At 46.1% G+C, this 12,545-nt stretch overlaps 1 protein-coding gene across 1 annotated transcript in view; it reads left to right on the plus strand.

Moving 5' to 3' along the window:
* The first annotated feature begins 3,186 nt into the window (after positions 1-3,186).
* Positions 3,187-12,545, plus strand: part of LOC140395762 (receptor expression-enhancing protein 6-like) — a 39,289-nt gene continuing 29,930 nt past the window's right edge. Inside the window, exons 1-2 of the mRNA XM_072483918.1 lie at positions 3,187-3,512; positions 6,098-6,116. Coding sequence (XP_072340019.1) covers positions 3,398-3,512; positions 6,098-6,116 — 134 coding nt within the window. The 5' untranslated portion in view covers positions 3,187-3,397. The remainder of the gene's footprint in view (positions 3,513-6,097; positions 6,117-12,545) is intronic.

Raw genomic sequence — 12,545 nt, forward strand, 5'->3', positions numbered from 1 at the left:
GCCATGTCTGGCCGGATGTGGAACCTGCCAGCGGGAGCAGGCCGGTTAGATCGCAAACCGATTGGCACCCAGGGCAGATCCCAATTTCGGCCCCTCCCATGATTTAGCCAGCCTGCAAGGATCCAAGCCAGGTGCAATGTGGCCATTAAATCGCGCCCATAAACTGTTCCCATTGGTGGAAAGGCTAAGGACCAGACAACACTGATATAAGATGATTTGGAAGAGAACCACAGAAAACTTAACAATTTTTTTTTAATGCATCGAGTGATTAGGATCGGGAAAGTGTTGTCTGAGATTGTGGTGGAGACAGATTCAACCGTAGCTTTCAAAAGTGTTTACCAGATTGATTCCTGCGATGGCAGGGTTGTCGTATGAGGAGAGATTGGGTCGATAGGGCCTGTCTTCCCTGGAATTTCGAAGAATGAGAGGGGATCTAACTGAAACATAAAATTCTGACAGGCGTGGACAGACTGAATGCATGGATGTTGTTTCCTCTGGCTGGGGTGTCCCAGGATATGGGGTAGGTTATTTAGGACTGAGATGAGGAGAAAACTCTTCACTCAGAGAATGGGGGACCCATGGAATTCTCTATGAGAGAAGAGTCTCAAAGCCAAGTCACTGAATTGAGAAGAGTATAGATAGATTTCTGGACTCTAAAGGTGTCAAGGGGTATGAGGAGAGTGGAGGAGCACGGCTTTGAAATAATCATATCATATCGAATGGTGGAATAGGCTCGAAGGTCTGAAAGGTTTATTCCAGCTGCTATTTTCTATGTTTTTAATAAGTACCTGAAGAGCAACAATTTACTGGGATGTAGGAAATAAGTGGGGAATGTAACTAGCTGAGTTGCTCTTGTAGAGAACAGCACAGACACAATGGATCAAGTGGCCTGCCCTCTCCGCTTTAGCTATTTTATCATCGTCATCTCACTTATTCCCCATGTTAATAAGTTTTACATTCCGGCCACTCTCTGAAAAAATGCATTTCCCCTGAATACCTATTTAGAATTTGTTTTAATAATTATAGTTTTGGCCCTCCATTTTGGTCTCCCGACAAACGGAAACATCTTTGCTACGTCTACCCTCGCAAAGTAGATTGAGGGGAGACAATGGAATTGTGGTACTGACACTGGCCTCATAATCTAGAGGTCCACGTTAACAGGGACATGGGTTCAAATGGCAGCTAGTGGAATTTAAATTAATAAATCTGTAATTGAAAGCACCAGTGACAGTGCCATGACATTGGTTGTTGTAAAAACCCAATGGTTCACTAATGTCCTTTATCTGCTGTCCTCACCTGGTCTGGCCTACACGTGACTCCAGACCCACAGCAATGTGATTGAATCATAGAATTTTTTGTACAGTGCAGAAGGAGGCCATTCGGCCCACCAAGTCTGCACCGGCCCTTGGAAAGAGCACCCCACATAAGCCCTCCACCCTATCACATAACCCAGTAACCCCACCCAACCTTGAATCTTAAGTGGCCTGGCAAGCCACTCAGCTCAAGGGCAATTATGGATGGGCCACAAATGCTGGCCGTGCCTGCGACGCCCACTTCTCATGAAAGGATAAAAAATTAATATTAACGATCTCTTATCGGGTCACCGCGCATCTTCTCTTTTCCACAGCAAAATGCCCCAGATTATCAATCGTTCCTGGCAAATCTAATCTCTCCATTCTTGTTTAGAACATAGAACATACAGTGCAGAAGGAGGCCATTCGGCCCATCGAATCTGCACCGACCCACTTAAGCCCTCACTTGCACCCTATAGATCCCTGAAAGTTGCCACCCAGGTTGAGAGGGTTGTTAAGAAGGCGTACGATGTGTTAGCTTTTATTGGTAGAGGGATCGAGTTTCGGAGCCATAAGGTCATGTTGCAGCTGTACAAAACTCTGGTGTGGCCGCATTTGGAGTATTGCACGCAGTTCTGGTCGCCACATTATTGGAAGGATGTGGAAGCATTGGAAAGGGTGCAGAGGAGATTTACCAGAATGTTGCCTGGTATGGAGGGAAGATCTTATGAAGAAAGGCTGAGGGACTTGAGGCTGTTTTTGTTAGAGAGAAGAAGGTTAAGAGGTGGCTTAATTGAGGCATACAAGATGATTAGAGGATTGGATAGGGTGGACAGTGAGAGCCTTTTTCCTCGGATGGTGATGTCTAGCACGAGGGGACATAGCTTTAAACTGAGGGGAGATAGATATAGGACAGATGTCAGAGGTAGGTTCTTTACTCAGAGTAGTAAGGGTGTGGAATGCCCTGCCTGCAACAGTAGTGGACTCGCCAACACTAAGGACATTCAAATGGTCATTGGATAGACATATGGACGATAAGGGAATAGTGTAGATGGGCTTTAGAGTGGTATCACAGGTCGGCGCAACATCGAGGGCCGAAGGGCCTGTACTGCGCTGTAATGTTCTATCCCCGTAACCCAATAACCCCTCCTAACCTTTTTTTTTGGTCACTAAGGGCAGTTTATCAGGCCAATCCACCTAACCTGCACGTCTTTGGACTGTGGGAGGAAACCGGAGCACCCGGAGGAAACCCACGCAGACACGGGGAGAAAGTGCAGACTCCGCTCAGACAGTGACCCAACGGGGAATCGAACCCGGGACCCTGGCGCTGTGAAACCACAGTGCTATCCACTTGTGCTACCATGCTGCCGGTTGAATTCTAGTAATTTTTTTTAAGGATGGCACGGCAGTGCAGTGGTTAGCACTGCTGCCTCACGGCGCCGAGGATCCGGGTTCGGTCCCGGCCCCGGGTCACTGTCCAAGTGGAGTTTGCACATTCCACCCCCCCCATGTCGGCATGGGCTTCCTCCGAATGCCCCGTTTCCTCCCACCGTCCTCCCTGTATCTGCGTGGGTCTCACTCCCACAACCCAAAGATGTGCTGGGTAGGTGGATTGGCCACGCTAAATCGCCCCTTAATTGGGGGAAAAAAAATAATTGGGTAGTAATTTTTTTATTGGTTTTGCCATCTGCTCTTATGCCTTTCAGCACTTTTATGGAGACCAGGAGTGTGCACTGTGTTTCAAACTGTGATTCCCCAACCTGTGACTTACTGGGCAGTGGCTGCTTCAAGGATAAATTAGCAGACAAAGAGCAGGATCCAGGTATCCACATTAGCTCCAATTGGGCAAGTGGCGTGTCAATCAGAGAAGGGTTAGCCGGAAGCGTGGCTCCTGCAAAACGGATCGAGCAGACGCTAAGCGGATTGGCAGAAAGGTTTTTGAGAGTCAGCAGCTAGTGGATTAGCAGGAGAGCTACCATCAGCGGAAAGGGCAGGGGGAGGAAGGGATTTCAGTGCTGTCTTGTGTGGGTGCTGAAGCTGCAGAGAGGGGCACAGAAGGCGGGAGGGGGGGGGGGGGTTCAAATACAAATTCGCTGCAAGAAAAGATGCCGTCCTTGCGGGAGCGCTTTGAGAATTTCCTGAACGAGAAGAACTTCATCACCAACATACTGGGGAAGATTGAGGAAAGGACTGGCGTGCGCAAATACCATCTGGCTACAGGTAGACTTGAGAGGCTTGCTAGTTGCCATTGCAATGTTGCTCAGTGCAAACGGGTTTGAATGGGAGGAGTTTATTTTGCATTCGTTGAAGAAAATGAACCCCAACAGTGGACTGTCCTAATACCATGTCCTGTAAATGTCAAGGCGAGTGGCGCATTACTGGGGGAGGTAGGTCCTGTCTGGCTCAGTCTGTTCCAACGGTTGCCCCATCTGTTACTCTGTGTTACAGATTTGGGGCGAGTCAGAAGACCAGCAAGATAATCTTTATTCGCGTCACAAGTAGGCTTACATTAACACTGCAATGAAGTTACTGTGAAAAGCCCCTAGTCGCCACATTCCGGCGCCTGTTCGGGTACACGGAGAGAGAATTCAGAATGTCCAGTTCACCTAACAAGCACATCTTTTGGCACTTGTCGGAGGAAACCCACGCAGACACAGGAAGAGCGTGTAGATTCCGCACAGACAGTGACCCAAGCCGGGAATCGAACCTGGGAGCCAGGTGCTGTGAAGCAGCAGTGCTAACCACTCTGCATTCGGCAACTTCACTGATGTGTCTGACAGAATGGAAAATATCTGCTTTACTCAGAATCCTTGCTTTCCACTGAGGGAGGGGGAGCATCCACTAACGATTTAAAATTCTTTGTTAGTTTCTCATCTCAGACCAAAGTGGGTGGTATGGTATCACAGTGGTTAACACTCGCTTCACAGCGCCGGGGACCTGAGTTCGATTCCGGCTTGGGTCACTGTCTGTGCGGAGTCTGCACGTTCTCCCCGTGTCTGCGTGGGTTTCTTCCGGGTGCTCCGGTTTCCTCCCACAAGTCTCAAGACTTGCTTGTTAGATGAATTGGACATTCTGAATTCTCCCTCCATGTACCCAAGCAGGCGCTGGAGTGTGGTGACTAGGGGATTTTCACAGTAACTTCATTGCAGTGTTAATGTAAGACTACTTGTGACAATAATAGAATCATTATAGAATTTACAGTGCAGAAGGAGGCCATTCACCCATCGAGTCTGCACCGGCCCTTGGAAAGAGCACTCAACTCAAGCCCACACCTCCACCCTGTCCCCATAAACCCAGTAACCCCACCCACCCAACACTTAAGGGCAATTTTGGACACTACGGGCAATTTAGCATGGCCAATCCACCTAACCTGCACATCTTTGGACTGTGGGAGGAAATCGGCACCTGGAGAAAACCCACACACACACACACTGGGAGAACGTGCAGACTCCGCACAGGCAGTGACCCAAGCCGGGAATCGAACCTGGGACCCTGGAGCTGTGAAGCAATTGTGCTAACCACTATGCTACCATGCTGCATATGTATTGTATAAATGACATGCCACTTTTTGTTCCAAAGGCCACATACATTCTTAAATTTCTGAATTAAGAGATTATAATGTGTACTGAATGAATTGCTTATATTTAAAGCTGCTAATGCGTGTGTTGAAACCTGCTTATGATACCATTGCCTGTCCAAAAGTAAAAGGGCAGAGAAGAAAATCTGACATTTTTAATCGCACTGGGTGGTGGGTTTAGGAAATTTGGTTACTTGAAAGATTGATTATTTTAAAGGACAAAAATGCAGATATTAGATAGGGAAAGGTTTACGACTAAAATTTAGGATCCCTGCTTTTTGGAGTTTGTGAATTTTCTGTACATGATGGAGTAGCCAAGCAAACAACTGGTTTCACATTATTGAAAGGATATAGAGGCAATGCTAAAAAAGCTTTATAACTCCAGTCAAAACTGACCAGTTTTACATATTGGTGGGAAAAATTAACAAGCTCTTGAAAGGAATAAATGGAGGGATGACCTGCTCGAGAGGGAGGCCTCTAGGGTTATGGAGGAGTTTGATTCAAGATTTGGGCTGGGGCGGCACAGTGGCCAGCACTGCTGCCTTGCAGGGCCAAGGACCTGGGTTCGATTCTGACCTTGGGTGACTGTGTGGAGTTTGCATGTTCTCCCCATGTCTGCATGTGTTTCCTCCCACAGTCCAACCATAAGACATAGGAGCAGAATTAAGTAGGAACAGGTTTAAGTAGGGTGCTCTTCCCAAGGGCCCGTGCAGACTCGATGGGCTGAATGGCCTCGTGCACTGTAAATTCTATAATTAGGCCATTCGGCCCATCGAGCCTGCTCTGCTATTCAATCATGGCTGATATGTTTCTCATCCCTATTCTCCTGCCTCCTCTCCATAATCCCTGATCCCTTTATTAATCAAGAACTTATCTATCTCTGTCTTAAAGACACTCAGTGATTTGGCCTCCACAGCCTTCTGCGGCAAAATGTTCCACAGATTCACCACTCTCTGGCTGAAGAAATTCCTCCTCATCTCTGTTTTAAAGGATCGTCCCTTCAGTCTGAGATTGTACCCTCGGGTTCTGGTTTCTCCTACTCGTGGAAACATCCTCTCCACGTCCACTCAATCAAGGCCTTGCAGTATCCTGAAAGTTTCAATAAGATCCCCCCCCCCATCCTTCTAAACTCCAACGAATTAGACCCAGAGTCCACAACCGTTCCTCATACAACAAACTCTTCATTCCGAGGATCATTCTTGTGAACCTCCTCTGGACCCTTTCCAAGGACAGCTATCCTTCCTTGGATACGGGGCCCAAAACTGTTTAGGTATGCAGGTTGGGTGGATTGGCCATGCTAAATTGTCCCTTGGGGTCCAAAAGGTTAGGTGAGGTTCCTGGATTACGGAGATAGGGTGGGGCATAGGCCTAGGTGGGATGCTCTTTCGGAGGGCCAGTGCAGTCTCGACGGGCCGAATGGCTTCCTTCTGCATTGTAGGGAATCTGAGAGGTAGTAATGCAGTACTGCCTTTTGATTAGGTATGATCCAATACTCAGCAAGTTCCTCTGCGGTATGCAAAAACTCGATAGGATTACATTTTGATGTAAATATGGCTTTGAAATGTTCAATTGAGAGTGCTTAGCTTGTCAATCTGAATGTTTTCCCATTCGATTCATGAAGGGTAAGCTTTATGCCACTGATTTCAAGTATCACAATCCATGGTTTTATATATTTATATTTCAGTACACAAAAGATATTAATATATTTTAGACTTCTGCAAATGCCCCCCTGAAATTACCAGGCCGTGAACACCTCCATCTTGACACTAGCTGTATAGCATCTCTACAGAAACTTATTAGTTTATTCATTGTACATGGTGGAAATCTCATTTCAAAAAGGAGCGGCAACTTTTATTTCTGTAGTTCCTTTCCCCAGGTACTTCACCGGAGCGTTAGAGAACAAAATGACACTGAGCTAGATATACGAGGTCGGATGACGAAAAACTTGGTAAAAGAGGAAAGCAAGGCAGAGAGGTGTAGGGAGGGCATTGCAAAGCTTAGGGCCTGGGCAACTGCGAGCGCGGTGGTGCAGCAATTAAAATTGGGAATGCTCACGAAGCACGGATTAGAGGGTGCATATATCTCGGAGGGTTGTGGAATGATATGGGGCAGCACGGTAGCATTGTGGTTAGCGCAATTGCTCCAGAGTCCCAGGTTCGATTCCCGTCTTGGGTCACTATCTGTGTGGAGTCTGCACATTCTCCCCGTGTCTGCGTGGGTTTCCTCCGGTTTCCTCCCACAGTCCAAAGATGTGCAGGTTAGATGGATTGGCCGTGCTAAATTGCCCTTGGTGTCCAAAATTGCCCTTAGTGTTGGGTGGGGTTACTTGGTTATGGGGATAGGGTGGAGGTGTGGACCTTGGGTAGGGTGCTCTTTCCAAGAGCCGGTGCAGACTCGATGAGAGAATTCTCATTCTCTCTCTCTCTCTCTCTCTCTCTCTCTCTCTGATGCTTGACTGGGAGTCATCATAAGTCAGTGAGCACAGTGATGCTAAGTGAATGGGGCTTGAAGCATGCTAAGATATGGGCAGCAGAGTTTTAGCAGCCCTCCACTTTATAGAGGATAGAATGTGGCAGACCAGCCAAAAACACAGTGTTACCTCTAGACCTAATGGATACAAAAGGCATAAGTGAGAGTATCTGCAGCACAGGATCTGAAATGGACTAATGCGGGTGATGCCATGGAGGTGAAAATAGACAATCTTGGATGTGGAGTGATGATGACGTCAGAGGCTAATCTTGAGATTAAATATGACACCATTGTATTGGTACATCGGCAACCAGAAACGGAAATAAGTTGACCATTGGGTAGTCCTGGGACAAGTTGTTGCATGCCCCCAAAATTAAAACTTATATTTATGTGCAGTTTTGCGTATGTTTTTTCTGGTGACATTTTAGACTGCTGAGGATACTGACATTTTAATATGAGCTCAATTAATATTTGGGATGAGTCTGCCACATGAAAGAGCATCCAAACTCAGTGACTTAACTATCCATGAGGTAATTCCTTAATTCCCTTTCACTACACACCCTTTTTTAATTCAAGGCGGGCCAAAGTCATAACTGGAATCTCACTATTTGCATAATGGCTCAGTTACTTGCTGGACATTGAACTGAACAAATGAAAGACTATTTAGTAACCGTTCTGATAACATTGTGTGATTGAGCACTTTAATTAGTGTGATTATGCACATGCCGTGAAACAAAGAGGAACAAATGTGATGGAAGTTAATAAATTGTAACTTGTATTGCCAGTTTGTTATTCACTTAAGACCGTAATGTAGCATTGAATCCTTCAAATGGACCTTCCATTTCTTGTATGAAAGAGCAATAAAAGTATGCAGTACTAGTTGTGCAGTATTCTGATAAGAGCAAAGGCTTATTGCTGAAGGCTCACTAAACTAGCAGCTTGTCTCGTGTTGTTAAACTTGTGTTATAATTGATCTTGTCCCTTCTGTCCTATCGTGCCTGGGGGCAATTGTATTTGGCAAATAACATGGAAAAAACATTCAAATTGGATTTGGCTGCAGTGCAGCATTTCCATAGTGTTGCTAAGGTGCATGATTGCAGGTTTAAGGTGCAGTACTGAACTAATGCAATTCATGGTGACGTTCATTTACAAATATAGAAAAATTAGTGCCTCACAAAGAACTGTTGTCCTCTTGTTTGGCTGGCTGAGTTGTACATAGGATATTATCGCTGAGGTTTAAGTGAAGGCAGCTGTAGCCAGGATAGCTTGCTTTTTGAGCTCAGTGGCAGAGTATTGATCCAACAGTGGTTTTCAAACAATTCTTCGTTTGACAGTTTGGGTGCTAGTAATTTTTGTCGGGACTCCTTATTTAATATAAATGGGGCAGGATTCTCCGGTTGCCGATGCCAAAATCGCGTTGCGTTCAGGAATCGGCCGGAGAACACATGATTCTGACCCAATCGGGGCAGCGCCGCTTTCGCGATGTTCCGTGCCACGTATCCACAGCCTCAGGACATTGCCTGAGGCCCGATGCTCCGCCGCCGACCAGCCGAGTTCCCGACGGCGTGGGTCACGTGTGGTCTCACCCGTCGGGAACACGGCGTGGCAGCTGCGGTCTCAGTCCAGTGCCGCCACAGTCGGGGGAGCGCCGATCCGCGGGCACAGGGGGACATTATTCGGGGCTGGGGGCTCTGTGGTGGGGGTGGGCCGGCACGCGCAAGCCGGCCGAAGGGGGGCACCATTTCGCAGGCCAGGTCCTCGAGCGGCCTCCGCCACGTAGCACGGCACGGCCGCGGAGGGCTGCCGCCGTGCGCATGCGCGGCCATGGACCTGGCAAATCTCCGGGGTGAATCGGCAGCTAGAGCTGGGTGCTCTACGCTACCGTCCTGCTAGCCCCCAGCAAAAGGCGGAATCGGCCGTTTTGCGCCTTTTTTTTCTGGCCGTTCCCACGCTGGCATGGGGACATTCCCCCAGAATCGGAGAATCCAGAATTACCTGTAGAATTGGAGCATCCAGCCATGGTCTCCATACCTAGAGAAAGTACATTAGGGTGGGAGAAGGAATTTATTTCACTTGCCCATTACATAGTCCAAAAGGCAAAAAAAAAGCTTGTATGATGGATCTAATGAGGACAATCTGGTGACTTGCCACACTGTGCAGTCATGCACCTGTGTACTTTTTCACTATTTTATCAAAGCATTTGACAATCTCTGGTTGCAAATAAACTGAAAAATGGAGGCTGGTCTGCAATGCCCCACACTTTTTTTCCAAACCTTCCTGGAAGTGGCCATCTGACTTGCCCTTTCCCTGCTTAAGCAATGTGAATTTGCTGTACATGTCTCAAAGGTGTGGACTGAACTGAGCAGAAAAAGTTTAAACTAAAATTAAAGCCTATTCACTCCAATCGAATTACCATTTTAATGGCATGTTAAGTATGAATATAGAATTGTTTTGCACAGGTGTAGAATTGTTATACTTTCACTTTGTTTACACTGTTAATTAGCTGATGTATTGGGGTTGTTGTAGACCTGAGCATCTCCCATAAGGGCCCTCTGACTTTCGTTTGTAATTTGAAACCCAATATTGGCTCAATATTTCTATTTTTAAAAATAAAGTGAACTTACTGACAAAACTGGTACAGAAGAAAAAATCCACAGATTGCTACAGTTATGAAGTTTATAAGATTGTTTATGTTTTAATTTGGGGCAAAATGTAATCCATTCTGTAGTCTGCCGGGCAGCTAGACTGGGTAGTTTGATTGTTGGAAAATATTTTACAGTAAGAAGGTGTTGATGCTTGGAGACAATGACAGCAGCCTGTCTCCCAGAATAATGTTGAGAATATTAGGTTGTAAACAGTTATACTTTAAACTGCCCTCTTAATTCTACAGTAAAATAAATAATTAAATCAGCATCTCTACCTGGATACAAAGCCCATGTGATTCATATTGCTCTGAAAATAGGCTTTGAGAGGGAAGGATTCCTAATATATCACGGAAGCTCGCAGACACCAGTCTGCCAGGATCCAGGAAAGAGGCAGCGAGGTTCACCACACAAGAATGGGGGTAGAATCTCGTGCTCAGATTGAAGTGAAACTTGAGCAGTTAAGGCTAAGCTGGAAGATTCGCCTAACTTGAGTGAGAGGGAGGATCTCCAGTAATGCTGTAAATCATGAAGGACAATTTTGAGGTTATAAGCTGCCAGGCTGAGAAATGTAAAAGCAGAAGAGAATCCCCGGGAGCTAAGAATACTTTTGGACTAATTCTGGGAAAAGTGAAGTCTAATTAATAATAATAATAATCTTTGTTAGTGTCACAAGTAGGCTTACGTTAACACTGCAATAAAGTTGCTGTGAAAATCCCCTTAAGGGCAGCGATGCTACATATCAGACTGGGTTTTCTTTTTCAGCTGTGTTAAAATTGCTGTTCAGTCGTTTTAAGTACGAGTTGCCTCCAAAAATAATGTTTAGTCAAAGGTACTTTTAGTCTGTTTGTTACAGTCTTAAAACATGAAATCTTGTCATTCTTCCAGCTGTTAACTTAGAGTTTCGAATTTCCCTTTTGGCTGTGGGACGGTAATAGAATGTGGGAAATCCTTCAATTAAAAACAAATGCTGCAAACACTCCAGTTAAGCAGCATCATAGAGAGAGAAACAAAGTTAATGTTTCAAATTGATGACCTTTCATCAGAACTGGTGGTATTGTTTGTTCTGAACTGCACAAAGCTGGGAGATTTGCGAATGTAAGTAAAACAAAATGCATCACAAATTAGCTGTTACCCAGACAGAAGAGGGTAGAACAAGTTCTGAAATTCAAGTAACATACACTTTTTATCAATGATTTTTTTTTTGTGCGGTTTACAGTCGGCATCAGAAAATAGAGAATATTGAAGTAGAAACAGGAGCTAACTGCTTGAAATGTAGGACCAATTCAAAGCAATTTCGATATTTTATAACAAACTTAATGCCTTGTATCTCTGTTTCCATCATCAAGATCCTGTCCTGTGACAATGTCGGCTGGAAATTCAGAAACTGTCTATCTGTGCAAAATGTTCTGAAATGTTAATATTACTGTGGCTTATATTTGATTGTGCCTCACTTTTTTTTCTCTTGTAATTCTTACTCTTAGCAAGAAGTGGGCAGCACGGTAGCATAATGGTTAGCACAGTTGCTTCACAGCTCCAGGGTCCCAGGTTCGATTCCCGGCTTGGGTCACTGTCTGTGCGGAGTCTGCACGTTCTCCCCGTGTGTGTGTGTGGGGGTTTCCTCCGGGTGCTCCGGTTTCCTCCCACAGTCCCAAAGATGTGCGGGTTAGGTGGATTGGCCATGCTAAATTGCCCTTAGTGCCCAAAAAGGCTAAGTGGGGTTAAGGGGATAGGGTAGAGTCGTGGGCTTGGGTACGGTGCTCTTTCCAAGGGCCGGTGCAGACTCGATGGGCTGAATGGCCTCCTTCAGCACTGTAGGTTCTATGATAGTAATCAAAAATATTGGCCAGAGTATAGACTTGTGTAGATGAGCAGTGTCCGGAGGCAAGATTGTTGTGAGCGTGTGGAATGTGGCAAGCATCACATTAAGGATGGATAGACCTGGACCATATCTAGGTTTCGGCTGGCCAGTGGCAAGTAACATTCATGCCACACAAGTGCCAGGCAATGACCATCACCAACAAAAGACTAACCATCGTGCTCTTGACATTCAATGACATTGCCAGTGATTAGTTCCCCACTTTCATATAAGCATCCTAGGGGTTACATTGACCATAAATTGAATTGGACTAGTCTTATAAATACCATGGCTACAGGAGCAAGTTAGAGGCTAGGAATCCTACGACGAGTAACTTTTTCTCTCTCTCTCTCTCTCTCTCTCTCTCTCTCTCTCTCTCTCTCTCTCTCTCTCTCTCTCTCTCTCTCTCTCTCTCTCTCTCTCTCTCTCTCTCTCTCTCTCTCTCTCTCTCTTTCCCCCCCCCCCCCCCCCCCCCCTCTCCCCCAGAGCCTGTGCACCATCTACAAGGCACAAGTCAGGAGTGTGATGGAATACTCCCTCTTCACCTGGATAAGTGCAGCACAAAACACTCAAGAAGCTGAAGACTAGGGCAGCACGGTGATGCAGTGGTTAGCACTGCTGCCTCATGGCGCCGAGGTCCCAGGTTCGATCCTGGCTCTTGGTCAAACTCCACACGGACATTATCCCCGTGTTTGCGTGGGTTTCGC

Source organism: Scyliorhinus torazame, chromosome 18 (assembly GCF_047496885.1).
Source record: "Scyliorhinus torazame isolate Kashiwa2021f chromosome 18, sScyTor2.1, whole genome shotgun sequence".
In the NCBI taxonomy this organism is placed as follows: Eukaryota; Metazoa; Chordata; class Chondrichthyes; order Carcharhiniformes; family Scyliorhinidae; genus Scyliorhinus; species Scyliorhinus torazame.